This window comes from Mustela putorius, unplaced genomic scaffold (assembly GCF_011764305.1).
Source record: "Mustela putorius furo isolate JIRA1106 unplaced genomic scaffold, ASM1176430v1.1 tig00000275_pilon_pilon_pilon, whole genome shotgun sequence".
NCBI lineage: Eukaryota > Metazoa > Chordata > Mammalia > Carnivora > Mustelidae > Mustela > Mustela putorius.
This window is the reverse complement of record NW_025421341.1, coordinates 11,984,720-12,001,260: the sequence shown is the minus strand read 5'-3', so window position 1 is coordinate 12,001,260 and position 16,541 is coordinate 11,984,720. Positions and strand designations below refer to the sequence as shown.

Genomic DNA, 16,541 nt, shown 5'->3' with positions numbered 1-16,541 from the left:
ATGCATGAGGGTAGTATATGCAAGTAGGAAAAAGTTTTGCCATTGTTGACAGTGATCTCTTAAAGGGACTATGTAGAAATGTGTACTCAAGAAAATATATATATATTAACTTTAGTTTTTTTTTTTTTCTATCCTCCAGTGGCCAGTCCAAAAATTCATTCAGAAATCAGGAGTTTAGAAGACAGAAAGTGCCTCCTTCTAGAAGCAACATTATAAATGGCATTACCTTCCTATAATAGTTCTCAAAAATGCTGTTTAAGCCATAATTTTACCAAACTATGGCAGAACAGTAAGGGGAGCATGAAAGTTAACGGTTTCAGGTTTAAAGTGCATTTCTAGAAACATATATTCTAAAGCAACAGGCAGAATTGTTGACATCTCTGCAAATCCTCATTTTCACACTCCTCTTTTCCCCATGAGCCCGACTCCTGGTGGGAACGTAGAGAAGGGACTCTGTACAAGTAGGTCAGGGCCTCCGGCCACTGGGATCGCTCAGGAAAGAAGGAGGACCAGAAATGGGCCATATATTGAGCAGATCTCTGGCATGGGCAGAAGAAGCAGGACAGACACGGGTGAAACAATGTCTTCCATCTAGTAGGAGTGGGCTCTAGCTTGGGAGCCTTGGATTAGTGGCTCTCATGGGGGCAGAAGCCAGGTTGGGGGAGGGCGATGTTTCCAGGCCCTGGCTTCCAACCCCTCCCGGGCATGACTCTAGTTCTCAAAGTCTCCTCACAAGAAGAGAGAAGATAGGTGTGAAAATGTTCAAATGTCTATCAATAGATGATACCTATTTCAGACACAATAATTCTGTCTCAATAAGAAAAAAGCTCTATCGATTATATAAGCAGTATGGCACCATTTTTACTACACCACATATGTTTATTTGTGAGTTCCTTAAAATATGAATTGATGAAGAAATTGATTTTCACGACTGCTTCAGGCAGACAACAAGCTTGTATTCTAAGTGCACTAAAAAAATCAATGCCTCTACTAAACTTAGAAGCATTTAAGAATGGGCTTCTTCTAAAGGTTAATAGAAACAGAAGTTGTTATTATACTTTACTGTTATCAACAACTTTAAATAAAAAATTAAAATATAAGGTGAATCAGTCCTTTCATTTTTAAAATGTCAGAAAATGTATGATTGAACTTCTACTGAGTGCTGAGCCTAAAAGACCAGTACCCAAGAGACTGGGTAGCACTTACATGTGGCAATGTCAGTGAAAGGCATAAATCAAATGCATGTATAATGAAAACTTACCCTGTTTCCTCCATGATGCAGCCGCCCCAGGATTCTGTGCAGTCACATTCTAGTCCAATGAAATAATAAAAAGCAACAGAAGAAAAGAAAAACAACAAAAGTCACATCTTTAATGTGCATTTCCACTTTTGAGGTAAGTCCTTATTACCAATTCCATGTCACGTAGATACAGAATGTGAAATCTCACCAAACAAAATCTATTTCCATTCAATCAATGTTTCTTTACATCCTTTCCAGAAGTATAGGTTATTTCCTAAGACAACAACTGGCGAGATATCAAACTGTCACTCTCTTCATTTTTGTAACTCAGAAAACACAACTGAGTTCCTAGTTCTAATGTTTAATGAAAAGTAGCCTGATCTGGAAATGAAAAGCCTGAGTTCTAGACCAAGGTCTACCTGAGTTCTAGTTCAAGGTCTCCCTGATAGGCAAGTCCTGCAGGCAAATGACCTAGTATTTCTTGGGTTTTAGTGTTTCCACCTTGAAAATGGAGAACAGCCTCTTTGCCTATCGCCCAGAGTGGTTCGAGGGCTCACTCAAGATGAGCGCCAGCACGCACTCTGTGAGCGGTCAAGCTCTACTGCACACATGTCGTGAATCATTCCTGAAACCTCCCCCAACAGAGCACATTGGAAGTTACAGGGGAGAAATCACTTGATAGATTCAAAGCGAGGTTTGGCCAGGGACTTGCAGAACACTATGCTCAAAGCTTTAGGAAAAGAGAATTCTTTTCTAAAATATAAGTGTAAATTGTCACTGAAACTAAACAACAATCGCCAACTCAACCGAGATGCCAGAGACTGACATACTGATACTGTTAATGGGCTGTTCATTTATTTTTTTTTTTCCTATTCTCTTTTCTATCATAGACAAAGATATTTTCAAAGAAAGGCTTCCAGATAGATTTTTTAAAAGTCAAAGTTCAGAACTAAAGAACTATCCACCTAAACAAACAAGTCACGAAGGAATGAAACATCTTATTAGGAAGGACCTTCTCCAGGCATTGGTCCTGAACCCCTACTTCTCACCCCATCCCCTCACCCAACTCCATAACATCTCCCAGCTGACCCCAGCGCTGGCCTCTTTCAGGCTCCAGGGGGTTCCCAATCAAGGTCATAAACCTGGCCCTACTCCCTTCTGATTTTAAGGCCATCTATCTCAGCTGATGAAACACAAAACACCTCCTTTAATGTGTACTATGTGATTCCTTGGAAAGCAAATACTCTGAGCAAGATTCCAATAAATGAAAGTTTGTGGATCTTTGCTAAATGCCACCAGACTTAATATACACATCAAGTTATGACTTAATATACCCATAAAGGGAATTGAGATGCCCCGGAAATGTATTTTGTTTCAAATTTCCCTAACACTATGCATTAATGATAATTATTTGATAGTCACCAAGAAGGTATAAAATAAATGTAGGATAATGTTACAGAAGGTTTTTGTCCTTTTCTTCCTTGGGGAGCTGAGGTGGGCAGGGAGACCTTTACTTTCAGCATCTGATATTTTCACAGAGGGGAGCAGACTTCCACTTAAGAGAATAATTTGAGGGAATACCTTGGTCCTTCCGCCCACAGCATCCCATTATGACTTTTTTGGGTCCGAGGCACTTTTGCCCCATGCCACAAGAAAGGTATTAGAAATCGTATTTTACTCCTTTGTTGGTCTAAAGAGAAATATAATCCAGGTTGGATTTTATTCTGATTCTTAAAGAAATTGAAATTTTTCATGGATTCCTAAAACTATTGTGGGCTTTGGATACTTGGCCACTGGAAGCTCAGCCCTGTCTTTCCATCTTCCTGTCTCTGATTAACGAAGAAAGTGCCGTAAGCACTCACTCCTGCATTTCCCTACTGGATGGGATCCGCGGCCCTGTTTGGATTTCCCCTTGGCATGACTTGCCCATGAGAGGGGTATCCTCTACCACCTGTTTCCAGGCTTAAAGGGCCCTCAAAGCAGGGCTGCCTATAGGGGAGCCTTCTTCCTGAACCTTCCTGATGGGACCATGTGGGTGAGTTCCGAGATAGGTAGGTGGGAAAGTTTAATTAGAATTGGAGGTCCTCTTTGACACTAGATCTAAGCTATTTCCAGATCCAGCTGCATTATTATTATTATTATTTTTATTTCTTTTCAGCGTAACAGTATTCAGCTGCTTTCTTATCGACTCCCAAAGGAACTTTTTTGACACCTAGTGTCTACACTCCACTGCTTAGAGCACAGAGGGTGACAGCTCACCCTCTCCCTTAAAAAAAGCGAGTATGATTTTATGAACTTCAAAGGGGAATATCTACAACCCAAACAGATTGCGAATTACCTGCAGTTGCTCATTTGATCACCTTTTTGAAGAGGAAGGAGGTACACTACAATTAAGCTCTAATGACTTAGGAATGAAAATCATTTATTTATTAATGACTGGACATGCACTATACAGACAGAATGGCACATGAAAGTGAGTAAGAAGGTCAATGTACATACTTGGCTTTCTGCTAGAAGGTTCCCATTGGATTCCAAGGTTTTGAGCCAGGCTCTGCGATAATACTTGTGCCACTGCCATTGGAAGACCATACTGTTTTTCAGAGTTGAAAGTGTGTGGGAGACATTTGAGAGAGTGCACAAAGCTAGTTATTATTTCTTAATCATCACCACATATCATCTCAGTTCCCTAAGTAGAGCCTCACAGCATCAAAAGATGGCACATGCTCCTTATCACTTCTTCCTTGCAACTGGGCCCAAGAAGCAGAAAGCCTCTCTTCCTATGTGACGTCTCTCAGAACTTGATGCTCTCACATGGAAACATAAAATATAAGCCATAAAAGGCCATGCCCTGATTCAACTCATACCAAACCAAGAATAAACTCAACTTACTACAGGTACGCCAAGAAAGGTCTCAACTGAATGTTGGCTTTTGGGATTAGCTGGTATAATATATTCTGGCATTGATCAGGGTTTAGATACAGTTGGTTTGGCTTTTTGGGTGCTGTTGCCAGCTGGTGTAAGCATTTCCTTGATATAAATGAGGGTACTAGAATCCAAACAAAGAGACTAAGGAAATATTTGTTTCAATGAATTCTACAGAGGGATAGGTAGAAGGCATAAAGATGGAAAATTTATATAGAGAGAAAACAAAAATACTGATTAAACATAATCATAAACTCTTTGATTTAATTGAGTTAAATCCAACATGCGTAGGAGAGCATTATAGCTTAAAATTATCAGGAAAGGAATAATAAGTTTATAAAAGTTTATCCACAGAGGTGAAAAAAATATCTGGACCAATCTTTGGCATGCATTTGCCTGATAAACATGAAAAGCCATAATTATGAAATGAAGCAATACCTCTCTTCTAACACCAAAGACCACTTTGGGTTCCAGTTACTAATATAAATCACTCTATACTTTATTCTTATGTCATTGTTATTTTAAACAAGCCTAAGAGGGATGGAAACTAGGCCACAGGGAAGAAAGAGGTCAGATGCAAAGATAAAGCTCTACTTTAAGAAATTGATCAAATTTACCTCATTCACACCAACTCCCCGTGTGCGAGAACAGACACCTCCAAAGAAACTCAGACTGCTTCTCTTATAGTGGAATGTCATACGCCTAAAGAAAAAAAAGAAATGCTCCAGGAAACCAATGTAATGACCATCATATATACCCTCCCAAGACATGCCTACTCACTCTTCTACACTGAACACCCCAAAGCCATTCTCCCTCAAGAAACTGAAAATTATATTTTAAATACCTTTAGATTTATGTTATGTGAAGAAATCTCAGTTGAGATTAATTGAGCACCTACTAAGCACTGGCTGATTATTATAAATTACGATACATTTCTAAATCATTATACATTGCTGACTATCCACTGAGAGACAAGGAAGTAGGGAACTAAGGTGAGGCAAGGAAGGAAGAATCTGGTGGGTTTGATTCCAGGACAGAACACTGGACGACTGTCTGAAAATAGCTTTGCTGTGAATGGAGAAGAAATCCATCTAATATATCGAAAGACAGTATGGTCATCCTTTTCCTCACTGATAAAATCTCAATTTTATTCAATGGTTCACTTCCAAAGACTGTATTTCCTGAACGGTCTTGCAGCTCTGTGTGGCATGTGACTACGAGCCAGCAAATGATTCGTTGGTAAAATGGATATGTGCATGCTTTAAAAGACCTGACTCAGCTGGAAAGAGAGCTCTTTTGCAATCCTCCCTGCCTGTATTCCTGGTGCCTGTAATAAAGGCTGGTGCACCAGCAGCCACCTTGAATCATGAGTTGACCCGGAGGATGGAAAGTGTTAGAGTAAGAACATGTTCCGAAAGTAAATCTTACGACCATGGAACCACCATGCCAGCACCAGACAGCTTACCTCCCTGCTACTTATATAACCAGAGAGAGGAAATCAATTCAAGATCCGTACACTGACGTATAACTTAACAGATTCAGTAAGGGGATAAAGGCCAATGTCAACCTAAAGACTGCAGGTACGTACGAGATGAGGTGCACGGCATCGGCGTGCTGTTTCATACGCTGCCGGTATTTGGAGAACTCATGGAGCATCTGCACAGGGTTGGTGGTGATCTCAATATGATCCTTCTCAGTCCAGGTCTCTACTGCTACCAGGACAACCCTGGTATTGAGCTGCTCCTTGTAAATCTGAGGGTATACAGGACAGGTGCAGGAGGAAAACACTGGGTCAAACATGCACAATCAGTGATTCAGAATCAGTGGAAGGACAGGAGGGGAGGTGAGAGGAGAACATGAGGCCACAATTAGCTCCTCATAAAGAATGTTCTTAACTTTCTCATTTCCAAGAAAAAAATAAAGACAAAAAAAAAAAAAGAAAAAACAATCACAAAATTCAGCTTCTCCTACAAGACTATTTTAATCCCAAATCAGCATATTCATTGGCCAGGCATCTCACTAGGGGATGGACAGTAGGGATGTCAAGATTCTACAGTCTGGATATAAATTCCGAGCAGGCGTTAGTAAAATCACCCGCAAAGAGTGGCTTGAGCCTGACCGATTGGCTCTGAGTAAGTGCAGTACCACCAGTCAGTCCTGCAGGATTGAAACAGACCATCAAACCCTTGCACCAGTACCCAGGAACATGGCTGGCTTGTCCTTGGAGGCCCTCTGCCATGACATGTAAAAGAACACTGGGAGGAAATCCTAGATTTGGGCCAAAAGAGGAAAAGCAGATTCATATCACCCACTTCCCCCTCACTGGTGGCCTTACTCCCAATATTTAAACTGTTTTTCTGTTCTCTTTCTTGACTTTTGGTCCAGTAGCTAAACAATTCACACAATTAAGCAATTTCAAAGACTGCTGTCATGCTGTCCTATTTTCAAGCTAATTAAGAAAATAATGGGTGATCTTTGAACACACTGAAGAAAAGGAATATCATCATGCCTAAATCAACCTGAGGCTATAATGATTTTACAACAAGCTAGTTAAATGTAATATCTTTTTAAAAATTAGTTGGCCAGCTTCAGAACCTTGCATGGCAACCCAAAATAAAAATTCCACTTTGCAAGAGGTGGTTCTGTTCAATCACGGTAGAATGACCAACACAGAGATGTTACCAAGTCATCAGCTTTGGCAACTTCTCTTTTCCATATTCACTTATAGCCTCCTCTGAGAAGACTGCTGACAAGAGCTGAAATTACAGAAGATTAATAAACCAGGTGTAAACTGGCTTTCAGAATTTCAGTCCCAACTCTATATGGTAGACTCTGCCCATCCGCCTGTATTACACCTTTACTCAACTGTGCCTACAGGTATGACATGTTGTGAGTATTTACATGATGAAAGGTTTGGGGACTATTTCGAAGGCAGTTCTTTGGAGGAGATAAGTATCATTTAGACAGTTGGCAATTCATAAAAAGTTGTGGTTTTTTCCCAGTTAAGAGGGAACATACCATAAATATCAGGTAAAAATAGACTTAACTGAACAAATAGCACTTTACATTAGAAAACAAAGTAGTGTGCTGTATTTAATCTAGGACCAGCCAAACTAAACTATTCACTGGAACACAACAAATAATGTTCACATCTATGTAATTCTACCTAAATCAGGGAACAGGAAGAAAATCTTAACCATTATTCTCTGTAGCTTAAAAATGAGAAAGAAAAAAATACCAGTATGAATGATTTATAGAGCTAGAAGTCTTTGTAAGGAGATATAGAACTTACTCTTCCAAATTAATTTTATTTGGGGGACTGCGCTTAATTGTCCTCTAGACATAAAATCTGAAGCCTTCACTACTAAGAAAATAAATCTCAGTTCTTAAAAAAAACCTACTCCACTTGAATCAATTAGCTCTCTTATACTTAAGACAATAAGCTCAATTGGTCATCAGTAACAAAGTCTCTAGATCAAGTATAAATTATGCTCTTTTTAGCAGTTAATTTTCTCTAGTGTCTTTGTCCTTTGTCACCTTCTAGGTGACAAAGAGGTCTAGACATCACTTAGAAGCAAAACTAATGCATCTTTTGGATACCAAGAATGACCATCCCCCAAACTCTGTTAATACTATTTTTTGTGAAGCAGAACACTCTATAATTTCTTAGCCAGATGAGCTTAAGGATGGTGTTTTTACTTTTGCCCAAGAAAGAACTAAAGTAAAAAGTAAACAAAGAAATATAAACCATCCCATCTTGGAAAAGTATGTTCAAGAAAACTGGGATACTTACAGAATCCACAAGGTTGACCACGGACTTTGCAAAGTTGTTGGTGTGTGCATGAGAAGAACGATACTTCTTATACTGGCGGGGGAAAGGATAAACCAGTCACTGCCAAATCATCATTTAATGGTAAATTTCACATATCAAAAAGCAGACATTTCAAAGAAAGCAATAGTACATATGGGGATTAAAAATAGACAATTCGAAGTCCACCATATTGGATATGGTGGTGTTTATTAGGCAGCAAAACTCCATCTAAAACACCTGTACCAGTTCCAAGTATGGAGAGAATCTGTAGAAATCTGTGTGAGAAACTTTACACCTGAGAAATGAGTTGTTCACTCAGTCTTAATGACTACAAATGCAATCTTCTTGTGTTCACTGAAACAACCTTCACAGTTTACAAGGGGCTTAGCTAAGAAATTTAGTCCCAAGTGGACACGCTTCTCCCTTTAAACTCAAGACCAGACACAGATCACGAAAATATCTTAGGCAACACTTTAGATACTAATCATGATATAGATTGCATTTCTTATACACATTCATATATTCTTTCAGAAGAATGTCTCCTCCAAGGAGGCCAAACAGAGCCTTTGCCTTTCAACTGTTCCAAGTCAGAACAAAGGAGGGACCAAAGTAAAAATGAAGGGCATGGATACTTTAAGACTGTTTATGGTTATTTATGATTATTTAAGAAAATAAATAAAAATAAATCAATAAAATAATGCCATAACAAGATCTGGAGGGCTACGGTTTTAGCAAAGAATACTGAACAGTATGTCTTCGAGAGGACAATCGGAAACTGATTTGAATACTGATTGAAAACCACAGGGGGATCACGCCCTCTACTGAGGAAAAAGGAAAACATACTCAAAACTACTGAATCAGATTTGCACCATAAATCTTTAAAATCTGTCTTTAATCATAATCTCTAAAATAACACATCTTTCATAAAGAATAAAAACAGTTCTACACTGGGAAATCCAAGAAATCCTTTTTTTTCCTCCTCTGCCCACTTTCACACTATAAATTTGTCAGGCTCCCTGCATTTCATTCTCTCTCTACCCCTGGTAGTAGGTTTTTAAAACAAATATTATATGTCTTCATGCTTACATACCTGGTATTTATTTTTTATGATACTTTATACACTGACAACCCATAACAGATATGCAATAAATCCGTACTCTTATTGGTAGTATTCACTAATTTATCACCATTTTTAATTTATAAGATTTACTATAATGTGAATGTTTATATCCCCCCAAATTCATATGCTGAAATCCTAACTCCTGAAATGATGGTATTAAGAGGTGGCACCTTTGGGAGATACTTTGATCATAAGGTGGAATTCTAATGATGGGGATGAGTGCCTCAAAGGAAACTCCAGGGAGCTCCCTTGCTCCTTGTAGCAGAGGGAGTGGGCACAGAGCAAGGTACTACCTATGAATCAGGAAGCAGGTCCTCGCCGCCTGCTGGTACCATGATCTTGGGCTTCTCAGCCCCTAGAGTGGTGAGAAATAAACTTCTGTCATTCACAAGCCACCTAGTCTGCAGTGTTCTATTATCAAGGCCTGAATGGACTTGGACTCAGAATGAACTCAAACTTGATGTTACTGCTGTCTCCATGCATCATAATCTGATCCAAACTGTCTCCATGTGTTCTTTTATAGTAAACATCAATCTGTGCATGTAACTGGGCCAAAAACATCATATTGATCTAAGTATCTTCGGGCACTTTAACAGGGTTTTCAAACCTTGCACAAAGAAGTTGCTATAAAGAGCTAAGTGTTTTAAGTTGTCCAGCAAATTCCACATGCTAAAAAATTTCAAAGATATTTTTTAAAGTAAAAGCAAAAGCCTCAACATTAAGTCCCTTTGGGGTGATGAAAATAATATAAAAACATTAAGAAGCACACATTACAAAAAGATAGGAAAAATATCAACTGACCCCTATTCTAAGGCTGTGGTATTATATATCTAATGACAATTAACTTTACTGTGCTTCGGAACATTAATTTGTCCATTTTGGAGACTTCTTTTTGTAGAATAATGATCATGGGAAAATAGGACATGCAAGTTAAAAATTAATAAAATGAAGTCTTTTTTGCTGTTGTGATGTTTTTCACTTATTTCATATTTGTAATCTCCATGCCTCTGATTTCCTTTATAAAAAGCTCCCTCTGCTGTGGAGTAAGTGAATGAGAAAGGTCAAGCATGGAAGCAAGAGTCCAGGTAAAAGATTATGAAGGCTGGACAGCTGCAGAGAGAAGTGAGTGGGTTCACAGGACGTGCTGATGTTATAGGATGTGAAAAATAGGAAAGAGAAGAATTAAAAATGACTCCTAGGCCTTGAACTTGAATAGCTGGGGGAGTAGAGGTGTCATTTAAAATAATAAGAAAGACTAGGCAAACAGAAGCTTAGGACTAAGGAATCAAGAATGCTGATTTAGAAATGTTAGAGATGTTAGGTTCAATACTGAACCTAGCAAGCAAGTAGACAGTTGGTTACGTAAGTATGGATTCAGGAGGCTAGAGGCATAAAGTAGAGAGCTATGAATTTAAAGTCATGATATATTTTTAAAGATTTTATTTATTTATTTATTTATTTTGAGGGCGGAGGGGCAGAGGCCAAGGGAGAGAGAGAGAATCCCCAGCATACTCCCTGCTCCCAATGTGGGGCTCTATCTCACGTCCCTGAGATCATGACCGGAGACCAAACCAAGAGTTGGACACTTAACTGACTGAGCCATGCAGGTACCCCTAATGTCATGATATTACTTAAAGGTTGAAACTGGAAGTGTTCACATTGGCACGAGTTATAGAGAGAAAAGAGAGCCCAAAACCAAGCTATGAGCACTCCCCTAATCTAGAGGCCAGATACAAAAGCCTAAGAAGGAAGGGCCAGTGAGGTAAGAAGAGCTGTTGTGTTAACAGAAGCCGAAAATATTTCACACAGGACAGCGTAATCAACTGTGCTGCTGAGATAGCACAAAAGACGACACCCAGGATACTCACAAGATTTGTTCACTTGAACTTCCACTTAACTGAGCAGCTAGGATTTAGCAGGATCTATAGGTGTTTCTTCTACAGCAAATATTTCTCCTCACAACTCTTTGAGGTGGGTGTTATTAGACCATGTTAGAAAGGTGGACAGTGAAGTTCAGAGAAGACAAGGAACTTATCCAAGGTCACACAGCTGGAATTCAATGCCTACCTTGGGTTGAGATAGGAGATCAACTTTTTCAGTTAACAATTCTGATAAAATAGTTGATGTATATTCCCAAGAAATCAGGGTTCTTGATGAGAGCTCATAATTTGTTAATGTGCCCATAAAGGATAGTGGTTTTTTAAATAGGGTTTAAATTGAGGCTTAAATTGAAAAATATTTGAGCTATAACATACTTGCACTTGGACTTATATGTATGGATACAGCAAAATGTAAGCAAAACTTTTTTCATGCACTTTAAGATATTTCAACCAATTTTCTATTAGAATAAGGCTTTTCATATTTATATTTAGTTCAAGTGACTCAAAGAAATATTTGCAAGACCCTTATCAAGGCTATAATTGGCTCACAAATTGGGTTCCACCAGCCAACTACCAAGATGCTTTCTACAAAATTGAGGGATTTTCCTTTCCTAATTGAAAGCCACTGATAACATGATGCTTGTTCAAAATAAGGTGTCTGCATTTTTTCAGAAAGCCAATATTAGGTTACTCTGAATTAAAGAGATTAGCTTCAATGTGAATGTAGGCAAAATGTTTCTATTTCCTGCATGAATAAGAAATAATTTTGCATACAAAGAAAGATGTGCAATCTCCATTTATGATAAAACTTACTTTTGCAATTTGTGATCACTGAAAATAATTTACATTTAAAGTGCCAAATTTTACTTTGCCTTCCCGAACAATTACAACCCTTAAAGAAATTTGTTTTTTGAAAAAAAAATAAAATAAAATTAGTGCTTGATTTTCCATCTGAGGGTGATAGTTATCAAAACAACTGTGCTGCCTCATTTAGCACAAAGAGTGTATAATGAGTCATTTCAAGGATGATCACTCTAAAACCCAACAGTAAATCTACAGGTATTAAAAAAACAGATGTTAATTATTCTAGTTCAGTTTTACTTTAAAAATGTGAACTTCAGGACTCCAATCCATGTTCTGATTTACTACTTCTTTGTGGTAATCAAATTCAAAAACAACCTTCATTTTCTTCATTTCATATAAAGCACACCTTAAAAAAACTTTTTTTCTCGCGTCTCAAAAGAAAAAAATCCTTATAAAACGACATACTTATGTGGGCGTTGGATGCATCCTGGCCTCAAAGCAAAAGGAATATGTTGTCTTGTTACTCCAGATATAATATTTATTTAAATAGTAGAAATCACCTTAGGTAATTTCTTTCTACTTTAGGTACTATTACTACTCAAAATTAAAACTTTTTATTTCATTTCTCACTATGTATTTCTTCCAAGTTTATCAGTGAAAATTACAGTTCTTTTCTTCTAGTTTCAAAGACAGATAACATATCATGACTAGTTCTCACTCAATTTTAATAACAATAATAATAAAACAATTACCAAGGTTTATCGTGAACAAAGCTGGTAGTATAAAGAAAGTACCTTTATCACAGAATATATGGTATAATGTGCAGAAAATTTCCACATATGAAAATGATATTATAATGGGAAGGTGCTATTTTATATTCATAAGATAATGACAAGATTATTTAAATACTTCCATTTAAAAGGATTAAAAAATAAATCCAAAGTATATAATATTTATAAAAAATTGATGTTTCCAATTTATACAGTTACTTATACCTAATCTGACTGATAGCTTTATGTACCTTCCTACCAGAGTATGGTGGAACAGGAGATGCGGAGATACAAGTCACGGGTTGGAGAAGTGTTCTATTCATTCCCAGCTTTCTGTGAACGTACTTTGTGAATTTAAAGGCATTGCATGAATCATAATTATTCCTTCCACGACTTTAAAAAGTATTTGCATAATGGATATTAGAAAAAGGGGATGTGTCTAATGTCATAGTTTCACAACATGCCACAACGCTAAGGACTGAGAAGTACCTACAAGAAATCTCAATGTCCCAATCAACAAAAATAGTTCAGATGAAAAATTTTCTTGGGGTTTCAAGCAAATTAATGTCCTTCTGAAACTCTTAGTTTAGCCTTTATTATCTAAAATGGTTGTCTATATATTTGGTTTTCCTTCTGACCAGAGAGGACCTCTCCTCTCCTTCTGCTAACATATATCAAGCAATATATTTAAAAGCTACTGGTAAATAAAATAAATCTGCATATATAATTAACAGGTATTCCACTTAATAATATTCAGCATAACTAAACCAGTACTTAGCAAGTAATAGAAAATGTCTGCTAATGTAGAGAGACAAGTACAAGTTTAAAAATAAATTAAGTCATATTTTTTAAATTTATGGTTCCAAGGCCTTTTCTTGAGTAGTGTCTACTAATTAGAATTGCATACTGTCATTTTACCCTAACACTTACTAACCTAATTTTGTCTCCTTAAAGTAAAACAAGGACTTAAGGATATATGCAAAGCAATGTGAATTCTTATTGCAATCTTTTACAAGTTTTTAACCCATAGCTGACTTTAAATATTTCTTAAAATATTCTCATCTTTCCAGAAATATAACTCAGTTTTCATAAAAACAGCTACACTCTTAGTTTATATAATTTCTTACATTAAATTATACAGTTACAAGAAGTATAACAAGCTTACACAGTCTGGAAGGCTCAGCAATGGGGTGGTGGAGTCAGCTCCCAAAAGTTCACAAGAGCCAAATGGATGCAACTTCTCCCACCTCCTCATTTAGTAACCTTACTCCAGTAGCTTGAAATCAGCCATGATGGTAGTATTTACACTACAGCTATCAGCAAACATTATAAACCAAGGCTGTTTTCCCCACAGAGCTAGGTGTTAAACATTTAATCACACCCCAAGTGTTGGCTATACTAGCAAACAGCCTATTGGACAAGATTCTTTAGAAAGCTCTAGGCTTCAGTCAACCTGTTTTACAAGGGATACAATTAACTAAAACACGAGTAAGAAGGTTTCTGCTCAGGGCACCTGAGTGGCTCAGTCACTTAAGCATCTGCCTTCAACTCTGGTCATGATCCCTGGGCTCACTTCTCCCTCTCTTTCTGCCCCCTCTCCCTGGCTCATGCTTGCTTTTTCTCTCTCAAATAAATAAATGAAACCTTTAAAAAAAGAAACTTTCTACTCCATTTTCAAGAACAGCCAATGGAGGCAGTAATTATTTTTCATGTCTCTTAAATGTTATTGAGATGACATATTAAATCACAGTTTACTTTGACATTAAGTAACACAATAGTACTCATCTTTCCAAAATTTAAAGGAGATAAGTCATCAAAGACTGTCTCTTTGGACATGCTTTTATTATACATCTTTACTTCCTATAATTACATCTGCCACAAGTCATAATAAATTGTAAGAAAAAAATGTTCTCAGAACAAAGACATGGAATCAAGTTAGAAAGTAGTGACCAAATACACAGATAAAGAAAAGTACAGCATAAGAATTTTAAATGAAGGTACGTAAAAGATGTCAAACAAATAGTTAAATCCATTCATTATAACCACTAAATATTCATCTGTTTATTTGAGTTGTGAAAATTCTATAAAGCCCAGTGTTTCCAAACACATGAAATAAATCAAGGCATTCAATAGTTCCAAAGAAATAAAGCATCTAAATATATTGGCCTTAATAAGTAACAAATAATGATTCAATATAAAGTGAAATGTATTCTTTCTTAAGCAAGCTTCTAGGTCTAAAACTCACTGGTTTGTTTGTTTGTTTTTTTTAAGATTTTTGTATTTCTTTGTAAGAGAGAGCATGAGAAGGGAGAGGGTTAGAGGGAGAAGCAGACCCCTGCTGTGCAGGGAGCCCAGGGTGAGACTCCATCCTGGTACTTCCAGATCATGACCTGAGCCAAGGACAGTCACCCAGCCAACCAAGCCACCCACGCGCCCCTCACTGATTCTTCATATTCTTACCGTTTTGTGATCATTAACAATCATAAGTTCCAAATATTTCATTTCTTCAAACACACCACGAGATGGCTGTGAAAAATAAAAATAATGTCAGAATGGTGGTGGATGTATCTATGATGCTATTAACTTGTGGACTGACTTTGAATTTCAAAAGAACTCTTTGTTGCCTGCTTTATAAACACCCTGGAAAAAGTTTGGTAAGCAAAATCAAAAACAGTGACTATAAAATGTGGATAAATGTTCAAGTATTCAGAAAAGAATTGTATTTAATTATCATTAAAATACTCATTAAGATAAAAGCCTATTTTTTTAAGATTTTTTTTTTTTATTTTTAAGTAATCTTTATTCCCAACATGGGGCTCGAACTCACGACTCCAAGATCAAGAGTTGCACCCTCTGCAACTCTGAGACAGCCAGGAACCCCCAGGTCATGTTATTTTTATATGATTTTCATATATAAAAATACTCTAGAGAAAAGTATACAGTATAATTCTGCTAAAATAAATAAATCTCAACTTCTTTGGCATTAAAATGTGATAAAAACGATTCCTGCCTACTTAAAACTTCAAAGGAAATCTACTTAAAACTCATTTAATAAGAATGGCACAGTACATGTGGAATAACTATCAATATAGTCAAAAGAAGCATTAACTCACTAGAGTGAAATTTTAATAACATACTAAATCTTAACCACACGACTTCTCAAAGGAGCAAACATTGACAATTACTATTTTCTAAATGCTTCTAAATTTTGATTAATCCTTGGTAATTTTAAGAGCAAGTACTAAGCATTTTAATTCTTTTTTCACAGTTGAAAAACCAATAATGACTCTATTTCTTTACGCACAAGGTTACCGATCAGTTTATATTTGATAGGGGTGGAATGTAGTGAAATGTCAGTACTCTATATAAAACTTATTATTACCAACCACATCTTCAAGACTAAGAAAAAAAAAAGATCTCTAGGTAAAAAAACAAAATTTGTATTCATAAGCATAAAAAGAGGATAATTTCACCTGTAACTAAGTTTCTGACGACTGGTGGTCTAAATTTTTCACAAAAAAATACATGCAGCAAAACATTATCTAAAATGTGCAATTTTCAGTATAATTACTCATTAAGTTATCTAGTAAATTACCATGTAATCTATATGCGGTAGAATTAATTCTCGGTTACATAGCATTCACTATGTAATTACGAAACAGTCCCCATCATTACAGCTTTCTAATCTATTATGAAAAAGACTAGGAACATAATTCCAGTTACAAAGCTCCTATACATTTATCAATACATGGGAGCTATACTACAGTCGCTGATTATATAATTACACGATTCTTATTTAGTAACTGTCATGACACTAATGGTCAAATAGATCCTCAGGAAAACATATCCAGCTTCAAATTTTGGTAAAACAGAGCTTTCAGTTTGAAAGAACTGCAAGCAAGCATCATTAGCCAACATTTCAAAACCTAACACTTCCCCTTACCCTTCTGGCTGAACAAAAATGTTTCAAACAATGTTATATAAGCCATATGAA

At 36.8% G+C, this 16,541-nt stretch overlaps 1 protein-coding gene across 3 annotated transcripts in view; it reads right to left on the bottom strand.

The window, feature by feature from the left end:
* The window catches only part of ADAM23 (ADAM metallopeptidase domain 23), a 171,298-nt gene that overhangs the window by 44,207 nt on the left and 110,550 nt on the right, over nt 1-16,541 (bottom strand). For all 3 annotated transcript variants that reach the window (XM_045078650.1, XM_013062339.2, XM_013062340.2), the window contains exons 9-14: nt 15,008-15,073; nt 7,956-8,027; nt 5,751-5,914; nt 4,780-4,864; nt 3,740-3,830; nt 1,262-1,310 (exon numbers count right to left, since the gene is read on the bottom strand). In XM_045078650.1, coding sequence (XP_044934585.1) covers nt 1,262-1,310; nt 3,740-3,830; nt 4,780-4,864; nt 5,751-5,914; nt 7,956-8,027; nt 15,008-15,073 — 527 coding nt within the window. The remainder of the gene's footprint in view (nt 1-1,261; nt 1,311-3,739; nt 3,831-4,779; nt 4,865-5,750; nt 5,915-7,955; nt 8,028-15,007; nt 15,074-16,541) is intronic.